Below are 19,951 nucleotides of genomic sequence, written 5' to 3' on the forward strand. Positions count from 1 at the left end.
CCTAAAAATTGCTGTCCACCAACGTTTACCATCCAACCTGCCAGAACTGGAGAGGCTCTGCAAGGAGGAATGGCAGAGGATTCCCAAATCCAGGTGTGAAAAACTTGTTGCCTCTTTCCCAAAAAGACTCATGGCTGTATTAGATCAAAAGGGTGCTTCTACTAAATACTGAGCAAAGGGTCTGAATACTTAGGACCATGTGATATTTCAGTTTTTCTTTTTTAATAAATCTGCAAAAATGTCAACAATTCTGTGTTTTTCTGTCAATATGGGGTGCTGTGTGTACATTAATGAGGAAAAAAAATTAACTTAAATGATTTTAGCAAATGGCTGCAATTTAACAAAGAGTGAAAAATGTAAGGGGGTCTGAATACTTTCCGTACCCACTGTATATATATATATATATATATACAAAAATTCTAGTTTATTATAAGGGAGAAGGAGATGAGAAAAAAATGTCACATCAACAACAAAAACAAATCCAGACACCCATTTAAAATGGCCTTCAATGCAATTCTTTGTGTACCCAAATAAAGACAGTTTTCCATTCTAATTAAATAAATCTTTATAGTCAAATCAAGACAAAACCTCTAGTATGATAGTGTCAAAAGTGTGTGATGTACCTGGCCATATCAAAAGCTTGTGAGAGACAGCTGTCCAGGTTCAGGTAGTGTTTTATCATGCGTCGAGCTCCGTGCCGCTGCCAGTCCAGTACATTGTAACTTATCTCATCAATAACATGAACCGGGACCACCGGGAACTCCTCCAGTACAGTCATGCCAGCTGTCAGCCGCCGCAACTCCCAGTTAGACTGAACAGCAATCAGGGTCGGACCACGCCGCTCCTCCTGCACACGTTCATAAAAACAGCTGTTATTCATCTGCTCAACTGTGCCGTCAGCTGTATTGTGCTTTAAATAACATGTTGAGGCCATACCTTGTAGTTGAGGAGAATGCGTTGCAGTGTGCGGTAGATGGCTTTGACGTCGTTTTCAGCACGCACTTCAAACAGATGTTTCTCAGGTGGCAGCAGCTCCTCTGTGGTCTTCTCCAGAAGTGCTGCGCGCTCTGCTCCGTACAATGAGCTAAGGTTCGGCATCTGATTACTGCGCACCTACATTTTGTGTAAATTTCAGTAGTGCCAACTGCATCATCATTTTGCATTGGGTGTTTTCATTCTCATTTTCCATTTTTTCAGAGCAGCTCGGTTCACATTAAATGTCACTCCACACTAACTAGAATTAGTTTGGGTTATTTACATTTGGGAATGCAACAAGAACTAACCATCTAACCAAGTTGTAATGAGCAGCGTTTATAAACTGTCAACAAAAGAGAAACTTTAAGTTTTATGGTTTAAAGTTTGAAAATTACGAAATTAAATCAGATATGATTAGGGACGATTAACCGCGAGCTGGTTGAAAATCTATTAAAATATGTTCCGATTCAAATCGATTAAGATGCCAAACAAATCGCGTTACAATTGGAGTAGGAGTTTATATGAATGTATCTCTGAGGGAAACTGACTATCTTTAAAAACATTTACGAGGTATTTTCTTTTCATCTTGCCTCTGAATGATGCATATTAAAGTAGTGTTTATAAGCACAGAGCTGCTATGTTTAGAGCGGTAACCCAGGAAACACTGCATCATTGCTGTTCATAAGCGCCACCTGCTGGCAGAGTGTGAATTTGCATCTCATTCAGCTCGTCTGCCGTTTCGTTCAGGTGTTTTATGTAGTATAGTTTCACAAAACTAAAGTCAGACCATTCTGTTTTTGCTACAAATATCGAAATTATACAGTCTAATTTAGATTAAAAACGGCTCATGCTGCATTTATGCTGCATCTTTGTTTGGATCATGAATAAAATTAAGTGGTTGCCTCTAATTTTAAATGGAAAGAGCACAGACAAAACCTTAGTTTGTTCATATTTAGAGATTTATTTTATTTGTGTAGCTTACTTGTTTGATTTGGATTTTGTTTTAAAATTTCAATTTAGTTTTGTTATATTTCAATTTCACAAAGAAACGTGCAGCAATAGCCTAATAAAATGACACCTTTTCATTTACTGTATTATGTCTTCAATCTCATTTTATAAAAATTAAACATAAGAAAATCGAATCATGAGTTGAGTGAATCGTTACATCCCTAGATGTACCTAGTATCTCATTTACAAACTCATTGAGCTGACGATTTAGCTTAGCTAACATTTCAATATAACCTACAGTTAAGCTAGTAAACTATATTATTCAGAACAAATGTGATCATTTGATTACTATGTTTAATAAAATACTGTTTTACACTGTGTTGCCATTTTATCAAAGCAATAAGCCACAAGGAGAAGGGGGTTTCAGGTATAGAGTACCTTAACGTTGTAAAAGTACTGTAGGTAAACATGAGCAATCCCATACCACATTACCACATACTGTCTGAGGCATATGCATTTGGCAATTTCCCCTTTTGTCAGTTCTTTCCTGTTCACTGACATTTCATCACTCTTTTTGTTTCTTTGTTTCCTATTCATTGTTGTTGAGTTTTGAGTTCATACATGCTTCCAGCTGAATTTTAGAGCTTACCGTGTCGAGAACAAAAATGCTGGCTTTGCGTTGGGATGGTATGAAGAGGCCAAAGAGAGCCTTATGGCCCTGACTGTGATGGTACAGGTAGATGTGCCTTACACTGCCTGTAACACATAAAACACATTATATTTAACTCAAACAACTTGAAGCACATCAGCCACTAGATGCGTAAGCATTGCTACAGTGTATGTACGAATGTTTTAACCAATCATCAACAAAACTAAAAACACACTGAAAGCGATTGTCACCTGGCTCGAGGTAGCTGAACTGGGCCAGGGATCTCATCTCTAGGTGCTACAGGTCGAAGGTATCAGCCTCTCTGCCAGCCAGGTCTCTGACCACCTGTTTATTGACCATACACATGCAGCCCAACTGGACCAGAGCCCGGAACAGCAGCGGAACCTACAGGTCACATGAAAGGGCAAGAGACAGACATAGGGAAATTACCTCTATTGATACTATAAATAAGGTCAATGCACCACAGAGCAGAAACCCGCTCTGGAAATGTCTATTTGTAGAATACTGTATGTAGAATATTCCAGGCTTACTATCAAAATAAAGACAAATTCCTACATCACAACAGTCATTAAGATCTCATATTTTGGGAAAGGCCCTTACCTGTGTCTCATAGACACCCTCAATATCAGGAGCTGAGAGGTCAGCATTGATCTCATTGATGTGTTCCTGGTACATGTCCTCAGGAACAGCATACTGATACAGATAATACACCACACCAGAGCGTGGAAGTATCCGGTTCACCTGTCATTAAAATTAATCAAAATGAAGTTTGTCTCAAACCCAATTAAAAACTCAATACTTGCTTAAATCTTTAAGCAGCTGAATGGGCTGGCACTAAATTAACTTACAGTCAAGAATGCTCGTCTCACAGATCATTTACAGAATTGGTGGTAAAAATGTTATACTGCAGACCTTTTTGCAATTAGCTCCCTCTTCTTGCTTGGGCACTTTCTGATTGACATAAAACACTCGTGGGATGTTGAGCTTCATGCAGTGCAGGTCACTGCCAATGACCGCCCACAGCTTATAAAAGCCTGGGTGACTGGTTTCTGCAATCTGGAGAAAGTGGATAAAGAAACACATCATGCTTTTTGATAGTACTAAAAAGAACAAAACTGCTGTTATGTTTCATAGTTCAGATTCACTAGCATTCAAAAGTCTGGGGTCAGTGAGATTTAAAAAATTTTTTATATTAAATTGGCAGTAAAGACTTTTACATTGTAACAAAAGATTTCTATTTCATAATAGGGCTGTGCAATTAATCGCATGCGATTGTCATGCGCATCTCGTCAGTAAAGCCGGTTCCGTGATTAGTAGTAAATCTCAATCACCTGCTTTCAGATGGAGCAGCATTTACTACACAGAGCCGTAGTTCACTGACAAGCTACACAATATCGCATTCATTATCGCAGGCGATTCGTCATGCGCCTCTCTTTACTGATGAGATGCGCATGACAATCGCATGCGATTAATTGCACAGCCTTATTTCATATAAATGCTATTCTTTTGCACTTTCTATTCATCAAAAAATTCTGAAATGATTTCCACAAACATATTAAGCAGTAAAAACTATTTTTAACATTGATAATAATAAGAAATGTTACTTGAGCACCAAATCAACATATTAGAATGATTTCTGATGGATCATGAAACATTGAAGACTGGAGTAATGGCTAAAATTTTGCCTTTACAGTTGAAAATCTATTAAAAAAGAAAACAGTTCTTTTAAACTGTAATAATACTTCACAGCATTACTGTTTTTATAATATTTTGATATATGCAAATACAAATAATTTATAATTAGCAATAGCTAAGGATGGGTACCGGGAACCGGTATTTTTTTGGACCGGTACGTAATTGCGTCAATAAATGTTAATGGCGAATTAGAAGCGGCTGCTTGTCATTTTCCTTCACTGAATGATGTGGCTGACGTTTGCGTGATGTGCGTGTGATATCCAGTGTGTGTTTGCGTGCAATCAATCATTGCGGCAAGAGTGAAACGTTCGAAAGTGTCGGCTCACGTTACAAAACTAAGTGACACCAGTGCAGGGCTCCAGACTAACTATTTTTACTAGGAGCACTGTAGCCCCTGACTGAAAAATCTTAGGAGCACAAGCAGAAAATTTAGGGGCACACCTTAAATCAGCCTGCAATGCAATCATTCACATATTTCCCCATTTTAACTGTATTACCGACAAATGCTTTGATAATAAATAGACTTAACTCAGAAATTGCAATGTGCAGTATTTTTTTAATTTCAGAGGGATATGACAAATACATATATGAGATAAAATTACTATTGTTTTGCATTAACAAGTGCCATTACTATTAATATTACATGTTAATTTTTTGTTTATTTCATGTTTATACACATTTGACAGTAAAGCACTAGGCTTGAGTTGGGAAGCTTACAAAATTTATTTTATTAACAACAGTAACATGGGCAAAATCTAATTTTTATGTAGAAAAGGTATATATTGTACTCTTATTAAATGTACCATTGTCCTTCTATAGTCTCATATGGAACTGACCAACAACTTCAGTGATTATGTGTGATTTAGTCGCAAATTGAAGAAAAGTTTGTTTTTCAAAGCACTTTGTGACTTTTCTTACTCCATACACAAAAAAGAGCAAACCTCTGACAAAATATGATTTCTTGATGATTTGATATTTTATAATAGCCTAGTGATTTCATAATTATTTTAGAATTTTAAAATATTGAGGAAAAAGTATAAATGAATGACTAAGCCAAAAATCGCTCCTCTGCTGCCATCTACAGGTTATAATAGTGATTGATGTATTTTTTTATTTTACATACGTGTTTGTTCACCACAGTATATTTTGGTCATCCCATTGAAAATAACATTCAAATTTGATCATTTTGGAGCTTTCAAGTGCTGGAAACAGTTGTGTGAAATGCTTGTACGTTTTAGAAAATTGCTTGAATTTCTCTCTCAAAAGGCTGTACAATCCCTGGAATGAATAATGTAATAACATTTGACTATTTCTGCCACAACACCATGGTTCGCGTTTCCACTGCTTCCGTTTTTTTTTTTTTGCGTCAGCACCGTTTGATCCGTTTATAACAGAGATTTCTGTGCAGAATTTGAACACTTCTCACTAGATCTTGCAGCAATCTTTATTCATTCTGTGGCGAATTCAAACGCTTCTCACTGGATCTCGTAGCGCTGTGCTGTAACAGTGTCGCGAAATCAACTTTGGTTCCCGAGTAAAGCTGTTCTGAGCTCAGACTAGTTTGTTTGCGATGCGGTCCGAGCTGATGAACGGTCTGCGCTGCGCAGCTCAAATTATTTTGTTACGCTTTTGTTTCGTTTGCCATTTGCTGTCTCTCATGTGACAGAAATGGCAGCGCGAGTTGAACAGTGCGGTGGTCGCGTCAGTGCACAAAATTTACTCGCACAGGCAGAAAAAATGGTCGCAGTCTGGAGCGCTGCAGTGTCAGATGCAATATATGCAGTAGTGTAATAGTGAACAAAGGAGGCAACACTAGTAATATAATGAAACATTTACTAACAAAACACAATATCTACCTCAAGCAATGCGCTGTATTTACTATGTCTCCTGGCTCCAACTGCAACTCGCGACACGCCTAGTGTGAGTACACCCTTAAACAATAATCGTACAACCTATTCGATATTCTGTAATTAAATCAACAAATCAAATATTCAAAAAACGTGATCCATCCCTAATCGGTATCAGTATCGATAAAATGTAAACGATACCCATCCCTAGCAATAGCATAAATAAATAACATTACAAACTACACCACATTTCAGGTACAGAAACTGTAATTAAAAGTTTAAAAATGCTGCATAATTTACTTTTCATAAATAAAATATAGATTAAAGTTATTAAATATATTCAGTCAAGACCAGTGAATGATATTTCTTTTGTTCTTTGATTAACATTAATGACAGGCAGCGCATTATTTTAGGCTGCTGTCTCTTTAAAACCAAACACACACAGATCTAAAAATACTGTACACCTGCGTTTTCTTTCTCATCTGTTTACATTCACTTAAGACAAAAATGGCTGTGATATACTGATGTAGTTTTCTGCATACTGGTTGATAAACATAAAAGAAGTCAGTGCTGGCCTGGAACAACCTTTTCTGTAGTGGAAATGCACAGAATGGTTTGAGAACGGACAAAGGCTGGGAACCTGCACCGAGGCGGCTGTTCTCTATGCTCGCGCTTCAGACGTGTCTGCTGCTCACAAACAGGGTTTAAGTTATTTTCGTTCCCGCACTTAAATCGTTTTAATTCACATTAAATGCGAACGCAGGAATCGTTAAATTGAATCGAAATGCACGTGTCTTTTCGAATACCCGGTTCTTGAAAATTTGGAACCATTCTAAAATGGAACCGGTTTTCGATACCCAACCCTAGATCTAAACTGCTAGTGTGACATACCTGTACAATTTGCCAGGGCATGTCTAGAATACTGCAGGCGGTTCTTCGCAGGAAGCTGCCTAGCCCTGTTGTCGGTCCACCACGGATTACCCCCCCGCCAGTCGGCTGAGATTCCCCAATCAAACGCCGTCGCTTCCGCCGTTCTTTCCTCTGACGAAGCTGCAGCTCCCATTTTTTCTTATGGTAGCGTAACCAGACAAGAAGTTCCTCCTATACACACATAAATACAGATGATTTTACTGTGGAGCCTTTCTTTTGTTTGACAGCACAGAAATACTATAACAAAAACTAATTTCTGATCATATGTACAACAATGTTATGGTGCCTGAATTACCCGGGTGGTGCCCATAACTGGTGGTGGCCCCAGTATTTCTCTCCAAGACTGTGTGAGTTCTTGCTCTTGAGACTCAGCCTGGCTGTCCTCTCCTTGAGATATCCTCTTCCTCTTTGTGCTGATGAGTATGGCGGGCTGCACAGGATGCTGAGGAGCACCGAAGTCCTCCATATCAGGAGTCTCACCTGCTGGTAACGTTTGATGGGCCACCTGAGAGAGACAAAATATGTGCATATATAAGCAGCCAGCCAGCAAGTTGTGTGAAAGTAGAGGGCTCCAGACTCACTCTTCTCACTGGTCGCTCTTTTGCGACTAACTTTCTCAGTTCTCACTTTCTCAGAGCACGAGCACATGATTTGGTCGCAATATTATTTATTTTTTGCGCTACAACATGGGATTAATCAATGCATGCTGATTAACTTTTATCATAGTTTATAGTTATATGGAAACGAAAGAGGTTAACATTCAACCCGTTCTTTTTCATTAGTAGTATTATTTGTGATTTTAATTTTTTTGAACGGGAGTTCCTCTTTTGCTGTTATAAGCCAGGCTTCGGGTGCTTTCACTTTCGAATTCGTGATCTTGTTGTCATGTTTTACAAGAAAAGATAATTGTCTGTTTTGCTTACATCTACACACCTTTGATTGATTCATTTTTATTCTTAATTAAAAAGCACAACAACAATAAAACAGTAAGATACAATGACAAACTAGCTCACAAAACGTTTGTTACCAAAAACGAATAAGATGAGGCATGGCATACACCACAGGCTGTATTATATACCGACTAATAAATTACAGAACATTTAGCAAACAATGAGGAATCAAATAAATAAATAAAAGAGAGCCTCCATAGCGTAGCGTGAGGTAAACAGCAAAGATAACAAGCTTTTCAAAATGAAAACAAAAAGAAAAGTAAAACTAAACTTGCTGTCGGTGACAGAGCTTGCATGTTTTTGTCCCACAAGAATACCAACATGTTCACCTTCTCTGGTTTACGAAACGGTCTTTTACTTTACTTTAGCTTGAAAACCATCCATCGTTTCCTCAATATTCGCGTCATTTTTGCAGTAGGCACCTTTGCGCTCCTACTGACACAGCGAGTATAAAAATTTAGCACACAAAATTTAGTCACACAGCCCTGCAGTAGACCTACCTGTCTCTTTCCCTCACTGGTAAAGAGCTCACTGATCTTCTTCTGCTTGTAGATGTCATTCTTTTCCAGAAGCTTCTTATGCAGCCAGTCTGGATGCCGTACTCGGGGTACTGGATTTTTCACATGAACAAAAATAGTAACCGTTAAGAACATGGAACTAAACACAAGAAAATATAAATTCAAATACAGCTAATTATAATAAACAGTCTTTTTTCTCTCCACATTTCTAATCAGCCAATCAGAACACTGTATGATTCATATACAGTAGGGATGTGCATCTCATGACTAAGGACGATACGATACACATCTCGATGCATAGCCAATGATACGATACATTAAAGATACATATGAAGCAGCTACCGATGCAATGCGATACGATTCACCCCTGTTACGATGCAGTGCGATCCAATTTCGATTCGATTCGATGCAATACGATGCAATGGAGAAAATATGCTCACTTTTAATGCCTCGAGGCTTGTTTCATAAAATAAGTTAACCAAATAAGCCAGGCTTATTTCAGTTAGTCTGACTCATTGTCAAATGATTTGGTTCCATAAAGCAAATTTAACATAGGCCTAGATCAAGCTTAGTCTCTGTGGCAACTTATACTGGGAAACTAACCTGGTCTAAAGCAGGCTAACTGTCAGGCTAAGTTAAACTCCTCTATTGACCAATAGGAACACAATGATATTACCACTGTCTCACATACTATTATTTGTTTATGTAAGTTTCTAGCCATGCAGCCTTTCTCTCTGGTTTTATTACAGCTGTACCTTTTATAGTTTGCAGAACAGATAGCAGAAAATTAGAACATTACAATCTAAAATTGCTCTTTAAAGCATTAAAATAACTAAATTAAAAGTTAAAATCACTGAATTAAAAATGAAAATAAATAATAAAGATAATGACTACATTTTAACTGCTATAAGAAACACACATTAACTCATTTGAGCTTATAGTCATTAGTCCTGTAGCCTACTAACTTACATTTGATTTACCTATTACAATAGTCAAATTAAAGTTACTGCCATCATAAAAATACACTTTATATGTAGGTTTAAAATTCTACAAAAGACACATTTAATGTCGAACAACGAATTTTTTAGTAAAATGTATATTTTATTTAATTATTGCGCTCCTGTTCGATTGCGCTCTGTCTTGTAGGATATCAGACCGAATCAGACAATCTAAGATTTGGTCAGAACCGAGTTGAGGCACGAGGAGTCACAAAAATTCCACAGAGGCCCCTGACAACAGGATGTCATAAAAATGATTCCCTTTGAGCTAAATTATTAAATTATTATCACTGTTTACCCTACAGTCTGTTTAGCATGCATGCGCGCAGCAGCAGCGCTCGTTGCTCTCACGTGCCTCGCCCACTCCTGACAGCAAAATGGATATGTTTGCATGACTCTCTAACATTTACAGATGAAAAATATACCTGTGACATGTCAGTTATGCACTGAGGAAAACACAACGTCTCAAATGCATTAAACAGCACAGATATATTCGCTGTTTGTCATGGTGGATCGATTTGATCCATGATCGATATTAAGGTCTGCTTAAGAATAAGCGTGCACGAATTAGTGAGATTGTGTGAATTTAATTTGTCGTTAATGGAAACGCTTTAGCCCCGATTGATTTGTTAGGTTATTTCATGTCAAGTTTTGGACTTTAATCCCAGATTTTCCTCGGGTCTCCGTAGTGTTGTGATTCATCATATTCACGCAGCAGCAACGGTGATGAGAGAGCGCGCTTGAGAAACAGTTTAGAAAGGAGAAATCAATCTACATACAGTGGGGCAAATAAGTATTTGATACACTGCCGATTTTTCAAGTTTTCCCACTTACAAAGAATGGAGAGATCTGTAATTTTCATCGTAGGTACACCTCAACTGTGAGAGACAGAATCAAAAAAAAATCCCAGAAAATAACATTGTATGATTTTTTTATAATTAATTTCCATTTTATTGCATGAAATAAGTATTTGACACAATAGAAAAATAGAACTTAATATTTGGTACAGAACCCTTTGTTTACAATTACAGAGGTCAGACGTTTCCTGTAGTTCTTGACCAGGTTTGCAGACACTGCAGCAGGGATTTTGGCCCACTCCTCCATACAGGTGTTCTCCAGATCTTTCAGGTTTTGGGGCTGTCGCTGGGCAACATGGAGTTTCAGCTCCCTCCATAGATTTTCTATTGGGTTCAGGTCTGGAGACTGGCTAGGCCACTCCAGGACCTTGAAATGCTTCTTACGGAGCCGCTCCTTAGTTGCCCTGGCTGTGTGTTTGGGGTCATTGTCATGCTGGAAGACCCAGCCACGACCCATCTTCAATGCTCTTACTGAGGGAAGGAGGTTGTTGCCCAAAATCTCGCAATACATGGCCCCATCCATCCTCCCCTCAATACGGTGCAGTCGTCCTGTCCCCTTTGCAGAAAAGCACCCCCAAAGCATGATGTTTCCACCCCCATGCTTCACGGTTGGGATGGTGTTCTTGGGATTATACTCATTCTTCTTCTTCCTCCAAACACGTCGAGTGGAGTTTATACCAAAAACTTCTATTTTGGTCTCCTCTGACCACATGACCTTCTCCCATGCCTCCTCTGGATCATCCAGATGGTCTTTGGCAAACTTCAGACGGGCCTGGACATGTGTTACTCCACGAGGCGAGATCTTGCATGGAGCCCCAGTCCGAGGGAGATTGACAGTCATTTTGAATTTCTTTCATTTTCTAATAATTGTGCCAACAATTGTTGCCTTCTCACCTAGCTGTTTGCCTATTGTCCTGTAGCCCATCCCAGCCTTGTGCAGGTCTACAATTTTGTCCCTGGTGTCCTTAGACAGCTCTTTGGTCTTGCCCATAGTGGAGAGGTTGGAGTCTGATTGATTGAGTGTGTGGACCGGTGTCTTTTATACAGGTAACAAGTTCAAACAGGTGCAATTAATACAGGTAATGAGTGGAGGATAGGAGGGCTTCTTAAAGACAAACTAACAGGTCTGTGAGAGATAGAATTCTTGCTGGTTGGTAGGTGATCAAATACTTATTCCATGCAATAAAATGGAAATTAATTATTTAAAAATCATACAATGTGATTTTCTGGATTTTTTTTTTGATTCTGTCTCTCACAGTTGAGGTGTACCTACGATGAAAATTACAGATCTCTCCATTCTTTGTAAGTGGGAAAACTTGAAAAATCAGCAGTGTATCAAATACTTATTTGCCCCACTGTACATGACAACAGCAATATGGAAGCCTGAAAACGCAAACGGGGAGCTTTGAAAATGAGTTTCAAATTGCTGGCCTGGCATGTATAATACAGCGTCTTTAGTAGTTTTTGTGGATCTGTATAAACAGGAATTGTTTTATGATTACGTTTCCATCTGTATGCAAAGAACTTTGTGCTTTTAGTATAATCGTTGTCATGTAAACGTACCCTCAGGTTTAAAGCCTGAGTTGACAGAGAAAGTTCATGATCAGTGTACCTGAGTGAACAGGGTATCGTCAGCTCAAAACTAACTCTGTAACCCTGAGTATTGAAGATCTCTAAAAAAAAATCTGATTAAAAACCTTTTGATGGGTCATAGCTGAAGAAAGACTGATTCTTACCTGACTCGCAGACGACAGAGCCCGGTTTGAGCTCCAGCATCAGTGTGATGTTGGCAATGTCTGTGGTGTAGAGGATCTGTGTTCGGTGGGGAAGGTTGACAGTCCACAGCTCTGGTGTGGGGTGCAGCACGTAAACCCAACCACCCTTACTGCAGGTCACTTTGGAACCAAACCGCTGTCCAATCAGGTCGCTGGAGTGCCGGATGACCCCATAGCGGGTCTGCGTCTGAGCTCCCCTGGTGTCCTTAGACAGCTCTTTGGTCTTGCCCATAGTGGAGAGGTTGGAGTCTGATTGATTGAGTGTGTGGACCGGTGTCTTTTATACAGGTAACAAGTTCAAACAGGTGCAATTAATACAGGTAATGAGTGGAGGATAGGAGGGCTTCTTAAAGACAAACTAACAGGTCTGTGAGAGCTAGAATTCTTGCTGGTTGGTAGGTGATCAAATACTTATTTCATGCAATAAAATGGAAATTAATTATTTAAAAATCATACAATGTGATTTTCTGGATTTTTTTTTTTATTCTGTCTCTCACAGTTGAGGTGTACCTACGATGAAAATTACAGATCTCTCCATTCTTTGTAAGTGGGAAAACTTGAAAAATCAGCAGTGTATCAAATACTTATTTGCCCCACTGTATAAAATATTGGTCACAGATTATTGGACACTTTCTAAATAAAAGTATAGCGCATCCACTAGTAATTATATATAAATGAATCGGTTTTTACCAATGCAAATATGTAAGAAATGATGCATCGTGATATAAATGCCAACTTGTAGCCGATGCACGCTTTTTAAACCGATGCATTGCATCGTTAACTTTTTATGCCGATGCACCGAGCGAATCGGGGAATCATCCCATCCCTAATATACAGTAATGTAGAGTGGAATTCTGCACCAATGACACTTCACAGTGGGTGGGGCAATTCAGTGCAACATGACATGACATACATGACAAAATGTTGCGACTATGTCTTCGTTAAGACAAAAATTTTGACTATAGTGGAAGGCAACAGGATTTAGTGCTTGATTTTCAAGGACTCACAGGGGTTAAACTGACAGTGCATGTTTATTTACCTGTTGTAGAGCTGCAGGGATAGTGATGATCTTCTGTATGGCACTGCCCAACCGCTCAATATAGTAACCCCAGTCCAGAATCTGACATGGGAAAGGAACAAATAATATATGATAAATAGAAAACACAATGACAATGAAAAAGCCAACAGTGAAAATGTGATTTCATGGTTAGTGATAATCCAGGGTAAACTTACAGATCTAATATCAAGGTCATGGAGACTGGGCATCTTCAGCCATTTGCGTAGGAAATGCTTTTTAACACTCTCTTCAGCCTGAAAAATGGCCAGAGGGACCGCCCTGTGTAAAGTAGAATAAATAACTTATTTATCTTTATATATAGACGATTTCATCGGGTGCACGCGCCTGGCCCGAAGTTAACTTCCGGACTGTGTTTGTTTATCATTCTGGCTATGGCACCAACTACAAACGCAGTTAAGGTGATGAGTAGACTGAAGTTGGGCTCAGGTAGTTGTGCTGTGGGATGTGTTTCCCATACATTTATTTATTTGTGGCGCTCGCCGCAATATCAAAACTGACTGATTTTCCAAAAGGCTTCGTTAAATAAACATGAGCACATACTGCACGTTTAAAAATCAAATCGAGGCGCGGGTGTTTTTATATCACTGCATTTCTGAAGGAAGACTATCTTTAGAAAATTTTCGATGTCATTTTCATTTCATCTTGCATGTTATATGCCTGATAAAGCAGCATTTGTGAGCTCAGCACTGCTTTGTGTACAGCCGTTACTGGGGAAACCGCTGTTTCTCCCGCTTTAAAGCACCTCCTGCTGGCAGAGAATGAATTTGCATTCATTCCGTCTGATTATGCAGCAAATATATTTTGCTTGTTATCAAAATTAATCTACTCCAGAGGGACTACTTAGCTGTTGTTATTGATTCTATTTGTAAGTCTACCGGAAGTTAAGTTAGGGCCACAAAAGTGCGCATGCACAGTAACGTTTGTTTATGTTGTTGCCGTTGAAATATATTGAAATATTATAGTTGAGTCTATACACACAATAAAAATACAGTCATTTTGTGAAATTTTGTTACAATTTAAAACAACTGAAAGAGGTTCTCACCTTTCAGTGACAGGCGAGCCCTCCGGTTTGCGGGAGATGACATAGCGACAGCTGAGGCCAGCGTCCTTCACCATCTGATCGCCAAGGAACTCGGCAAGACGCTTGGCTGTGCTGATGGAGGTGGACTTCTGTTCGCCATAATCTTCCAGCTTACGGGACATGGAGCGGTTTTCTGAAATCAGCTCAAACAACTCTGCATCTGGCATGTTAGCAGCCTTGAAAACAGAAGACAAGAACAACACTCTCATTGAGTATCCCTCCCATAATTATTATAATAAAATACAATGTGAGCGATTATTCCAATTGTCACTTAAACCCATACATGACATTTTGACATTTACACATATTGACATTTTGTAACATTTGTCAATACCTTGCTGTAGAGCACATCAAGCCAGTAGTCAGCCACTTTAGCCACAGAGGCATAAACCTCTTCTAGAGTTGTGCCTTTCAGGAAGGCCTCAAACACAGATGACTGGAAGATCTTTATGAGTTGAAGTTCTCCTCTTCTCTTCACCTCAAAGCCCTTCAGCTCAGCAAGCGACCCGTCCTCGTTAAACACGGCATACCTAAGGATAGAGAAGATATGAACCGAGCTCTATAGGCAACAACCAAAAACTCTGAATAAAATAGATTTTTTCCTTAATAAAATAATTAATGTCCATTAGTTGAGGCTTTTATCGAAAGCAACAGTAGTTTAGATCTCCTAGTGACAGCAATTACTGGACAATGTCCACACACAAAGTGATTTGATGTGGTTCTCTCACCTTTTCTTTAGCTTTTTTCCTTCTTCTTTAGAGGCAGGCAGGATCATAGCCAAGTACGGCCCATCAACTTCAAAGAAGATACTGTTCTCAGCTCTGGTCTCATATGTTAAAGATGCTGGGTCCACCAGCTCTTGATACTGATGATTCGTGAAGCCCTCCTACACATACAAGTGACAAAAATTATTTTTAAAAATGGGATCTTTCCCGATTATCATTAGTTGTTCCCTTTCAACCTTTTTTTTTTTGAAGATCTCTTCTTTTTTTAATATATAATTAACCTGCCGATAATGTGGTTTACTGGTCAAAAGAAGAGAGATAAATTACCTTCACCATGATGTTCAGCATGGCTCCTGGATAACTGATGGTCACCTTTGCCTTCTTCTCATTGGTGGATTTTATGACAAAGTTCTCAGGAAAGGTGTTGGGAAGAACACACCAAATACCATCGGTGTCCAACTCCAGAGGCCTCCTAAAGAAGAGGAGGATAAATTCAACGAATCAATCGATTGCATTAAACTACAGCGAAAATCACGTAACCACATCATTGTTTATGGGTTTTGTGTAAGAGTCTGACCCAATCTGCTCAATGAGTTCTCTGGCCTGTGTGATAATGTTGGCACCGGTGAAACAGACAATCCCTGCCATCTCCATCGAGTACCAACGTGCTCTGTGAACCACAATGAGAGACATCATGCAAAACAGGAGTTATAAAACAAACAGCAATCTCAGCAACTACTGAAGACAAGAAACTCCTCAGGTATATCTGCTCTAGGACTGGGCAATAAAAGAGCCTTAAAAAGTGATGGTTCAATACCCTTTTCTCATGACGTATCCGTAGAAGGAGTTGAGGATACACTTGTGCGCCAGTTGCAGAGACTCATAGAGAATCTCCATGTTCTTGCAGCGCTTCACCTCCGCTGCGTCCCCATTATCCTGTGCTGTGGACAGCTTCTTCTTCCACACCTGGACAGATGATAGGAAAAGACTAAACTTTTAAAAAGGAGATATATATATGACTCCGTCCTGCATAGGTGAGCACACTAAACTATCACATTAAAAGAAGATATATCCTAGAAAAACATATATTTTTGAAATAGGAGAGTTTGACGTACCATGTAGACAGACTGTAACACTCATAAAATAATAAACAAATAAACATGATTAAGGTCTGAATACAGTACCTTGTGGAATCCTTTGAACTCATATCGACGGTCTCTGAAGGCTCGAACTGTGTCAACATAAAAAGAGTTCTCTCTCTGGCAAATGGTAGTGACTCTCTCCTCCAGTCTGGTCAGGTGAACCTTCTTATAGGCTTTTCGACAGTAATCTAAGAAGAAAAAAAAATTGTAATAATGTGTATCAATATTAGGGTTGGGTATCGAAAACCGGTTCCATTTTAGAACCAGTTCCAAATTTCCAAGAACCAGGTATTTGATAAGACGAGTGCATTTTGATTCTGCTTAACAATTCCTGCGTTCGTATTTTGTGATTTAAAACGATTTACGTGCAGGAACGGAAAGAACTTGCGCCCTGCTTGCGTGCAGAGCACACGTCTGAAGCGCGAGCAGAGAGAACAGAGAACAGCGCTCCCAATCTGTGTCCGTTCTTGAACCGTTCCGTGCATTTCCACTGCAGAAAAGGTTGTTCAGAGCCGGAACTGACTTCTTTCATGTTTATCGACCAGTATGCAGAAAACTACGTCAGTATATCATCATAAACACTAGGGCTGGGTTTTGACACAAATTTCACAATTCGATTTGATTTTCATTCACAAGCTTGCGATTTGATTCGATTACCAATTCGATTAGATTTGATTCAATATCGATTATTTTGGATATACTGTATATCAGATACAGTACATGCCAAATTTTCAAGGAAAAAAAATCTCTCAACTAATGCTGTAAAATATGCATGAGAGTCAGTTGGTACTACATTACTATAATATTGAAGATTAAAATTGACTGATTTGTTAAAATCACACTTAATGAAGTTTTTTAAATAATACAAATTACAAGTACATAATAATATTTCTACTTCAATTCGTTTTTTTAAAAAATATAAACACATTGAAGAACAGTAAAATTTATAATGAATATGTTATATGGTGCATATATTTAGCAAAATGCCCCTCTCTACAGTTTATTTTTCTATCTGACTAATGAGTTTATGTTCACCAAATATGTTTTTCTGAGGTAAATGTGACATTACATGACATTGTTTACAAGCCGTTATATTGACGTCTTTGCGTGGCTGAAACACTGATTGAGTGATTACATGAGACAGGATACAGATTGTAAAGTTGTACCCTTTCTTTTAACTTACCTTCAGATGTTTAGTCATGTTTATTTTGTGCTGAAACTGGTATTAATGTGGAGATGATCAGTTCACGTGCGCCTCGCGCTGCCGCGTCTGTTGAACTGAGGCGCTACAGCGATCTGTCACTTCACATTAAACAGCGCCAAAACGGCATTTATTGTTTGAATTCTGCAATACAATGGACAGAATTTGAAATCTGAGACTTAGTTTCATATTAAAAGTACCAAAGCACAATGATTATTGTGATATATTGGATGGGAAGTGCCCTTCAATGTTCCACCCATTAACTGAAAACAGGCTAAACTAATCGATTCTTGGGATTTAAGAATCGATATTGTTCCGTAAAAATGAGAATCGATTAATATCGAGATATCAATATTTTTTACCCAGCCCTAATAAACACAGCCATTTTTGTCTTAAGTGAACGTAAACAGATGAGAAAGAAAACGCACATGTATGGTATTTTTAGATCTGCATGAGTTCGGTGTTAAAGAGACAGCAGCCTAATAAACGCGCTGCCTGTCATTAATGCTAATCTAGTAACAAAAGAAAATCATTCACTGACCTTGACTGAATATCTTTAATCATTTTAATTAAATATAAATTTATTAATCTATATTATATTTATGAAAAGAAAACTATGCAGTGTTTTTAAACTTTTAAATTACAGTTTCTGTTCCTGAAATTAGGTTGTTTTATTTATTTATGCTATTGCTAATTTATGTGTTTTTTTCCCTGTTTTATTACTGTCTGTTTACTTGTCTTTAACACTTTAATATTTGAAATTTATATCTAGTTGTTTTTGCTGTGGTATTTGTTTTAAAAGCATCGGCAAAAGTTCCTCTTGTAAGTGATCTGTAGGCTGCTGGTTTTTGCTCATATTATTCAGCTGCAACAGAATGCTTGCAAAAAGACAGAATAAATGTTTGACATCTAAATGTTTGACATCATTTTTTTATATTGGACTTTTTATCTTATTGGAATCAAAACTAGGAATCGATAAGAATCGGGATTGATAAAATTCAAACAATACCCAACCCTAATCAATATTCATCTATACATGCGAGTTTGTAAGTGCATAATTTAAGTTCATCTTGGTCTATGACAACAGTCACACACACACACAAAAAAAAAACCTAGTTCCCTGCAGGTGTATACTAACCTCCCAAACGCTTCTTCTCATGCCGAGCTTGTTCTTCTCTGTTGAGCACATGGAAAGCACGAGGTGGACCATTAGGAAAGAGAGGGGGAAACTTCTCGGACTCCAGTTGCTGCTGAATGCGATGAAACTCACTTCTACTCGCAGGCACGGAAAAAGAAAAACTATATTAACATTTCATAATAGTCACGTTTATAAACAACTTTTTACTTTTCATTTACTTTCAGTGTCAATGACAATCATTCTAACATGCTGACTTGGAGCTCATGAAACATTTTTTATTATTACCACAGTTGAAAACAGCTGTGCTGCTTAATATTTGTGTAAACCATGACAAATGTTAGATTCTTTGAATAGAAAGTTCAAAAGAACAGCATTTATTTGAACAACATTTATTGCTGTAATGTTATAAATGACTTTACTGTGACTTTTGATCAATTTAATGCATCCATGCTGAATAAAAATGTTATTTAAAAAGTAACATCTTCTCAAAGATGCAAGATATTCAAATCACTCACTGATCTCTCCTCTCCACTGCCAAGTCATTCTGCGCTGACAGTTTGCACCAGGTTTATTAAAATCACAGGCGGCACAGGTCGCCTCATCCACCATGGCAGAGGGCTAGAAGAAAAACAGATGGAGAGAAAGAGATAATTTGCCTTATTTGATTCATAAACATCTAAACGAGACAAACTAGAATTTGTCTAATTATAATTAAATCAACACCTTTACAACCTATCCAAGATGAGAACTGTACTGTACCTGTAGTCTGTTGGTAAGGATGATGTTGGGGTACATGGCCCCCACATCCAGATGGTAAATAAGAGGACACTCGATTCTAGTGGGCTCTTCCTTTAGAGAAATAAGCTTCCTCTTGATTTCATCACACACCTAAAACAGGTAAAAATCACATGAAAACTGTAGAATAACTTGGAAACATATACGCATGCTAATGATAATTTATAAAATAGGAATCATGTCTTGAGTGTCCAAAGGCACAAAATGTCATACTGAACATTAAACACATGACACCGACTGACCTCATTAAAGTTGGTGACCTGCTCAAGGGGAATCTTCTCCTCTTCTTCAATTGCATGACGGAGAGTACGCTCCACCCTCTGAATCAAGAAGTCAAATGCTGCTGGATTCTGTCAGAACAAGATTAATTATAAGTAATTATGCAGATACAGCACAAATAAAGCAACTCAGAACAGTGCGCTTTGGTTAAAAATGGACTCCTAGTTACCATTTTAAAGCGGCAGGGGATATCACTGCGAAACACACCAGACTCTAGAGCCTCGACGTGGCCACCAACATAAGTCTCAGAATCAAGTACATGACCATCATCTGTGAGTTTGTTAAAGACCTGCTCCTGCTTGTTTGGGAAGACAATGTTGGCATGGAAGGCCTGAACCATCAGCAAGGC

The 19,951-nt window shown here is 38.4% G+C and overlaps 1 protein-coding gene and 1 long non-coding RNA gene across 2 annotated transcripts in view; both read right to left on the reverse strand.

Annotated features, from left to right (window-relative positions):
- Window positions 1-604: 604 nt before the first annotated feature.
- Window positions 605-19,951, reverse strand: part of LOC107599157 (DNA polymerase epsilon catalytic subunit A-like) — a 36,514-nt gene continuing 17,167 nt past the window's right edge. The window contains 18 exon segments of the mRNA XM_016290671.1: window positions 605-847; window positions 937-1,113; window positions 2,573-2,679; window positions 2,824-2,977; window positions 3,194-3,334; window positions 3,506-3,649; window positions 7,027-7,236; window positions 7,361-7,570; window positions 8,516-8,638; window positions 13,203-13,283; window positions 13,397-13,499; window positions 14,284-14,498; window positions 14,657-14,852; window positions 15,051-15,208; window positions 15,375-15,519; window positions 15,625-15,717; window positions 15,865-16,013; window positions 16,232-16,377. Coding sequence (XP_016146157.1) covers window positions 605-847; window positions 937-1,113; window positions 2,573-2,679; window positions 2,824-2,977; window positions 3,194-3,334; window positions 3,506-3,649; window positions 7,027-7,236; window positions 7,361-7,570; window positions 8,516-8,638; window positions 13,203-13,283; window positions 13,397-13,499; window positions 14,284-14,498; window positions 14,657-14,852; window positions 15,051-15,208; window positions 15,375-15,519; window positions 15,625-15,717; window positions 15,865-16,013; window positions 16,232-16,377 — 2,795 coding nt within the window.
- On the reverse strand, window positions 18,582-19,366 carry LOC107599139 (uncharacterized). The gene is made up of 3 exons (XR_001610638.1): window positions 19,288-19,366; window positions 19,044-19,146; window positions 18,582-18,662 (listed from the first exon to the last, which is right to left on the reverse strand). It is a non-coding gene; the product is annotated as an uncharacterized lncRNA (long non-coding RNA).

Source organism: Sinocyclocheilus grahami, unplaced genomic scaffold (genome assembly GCF_001515645.1).
Source record: "Sinocyclocheilus grahami isolate Dianchi unplaced genomic scaffold, SAMN03320097.WGS_v1.1 scaffold261.1, whole genome shotgun sequence".
Classification (NCBI taxonomy): Eukaryota; Metazoa; Chordata; class Actinopteri; order Cypriniformes; family Cyprinidae; genus Sinocyclocheilus; species Sinocyclocheilus grahami.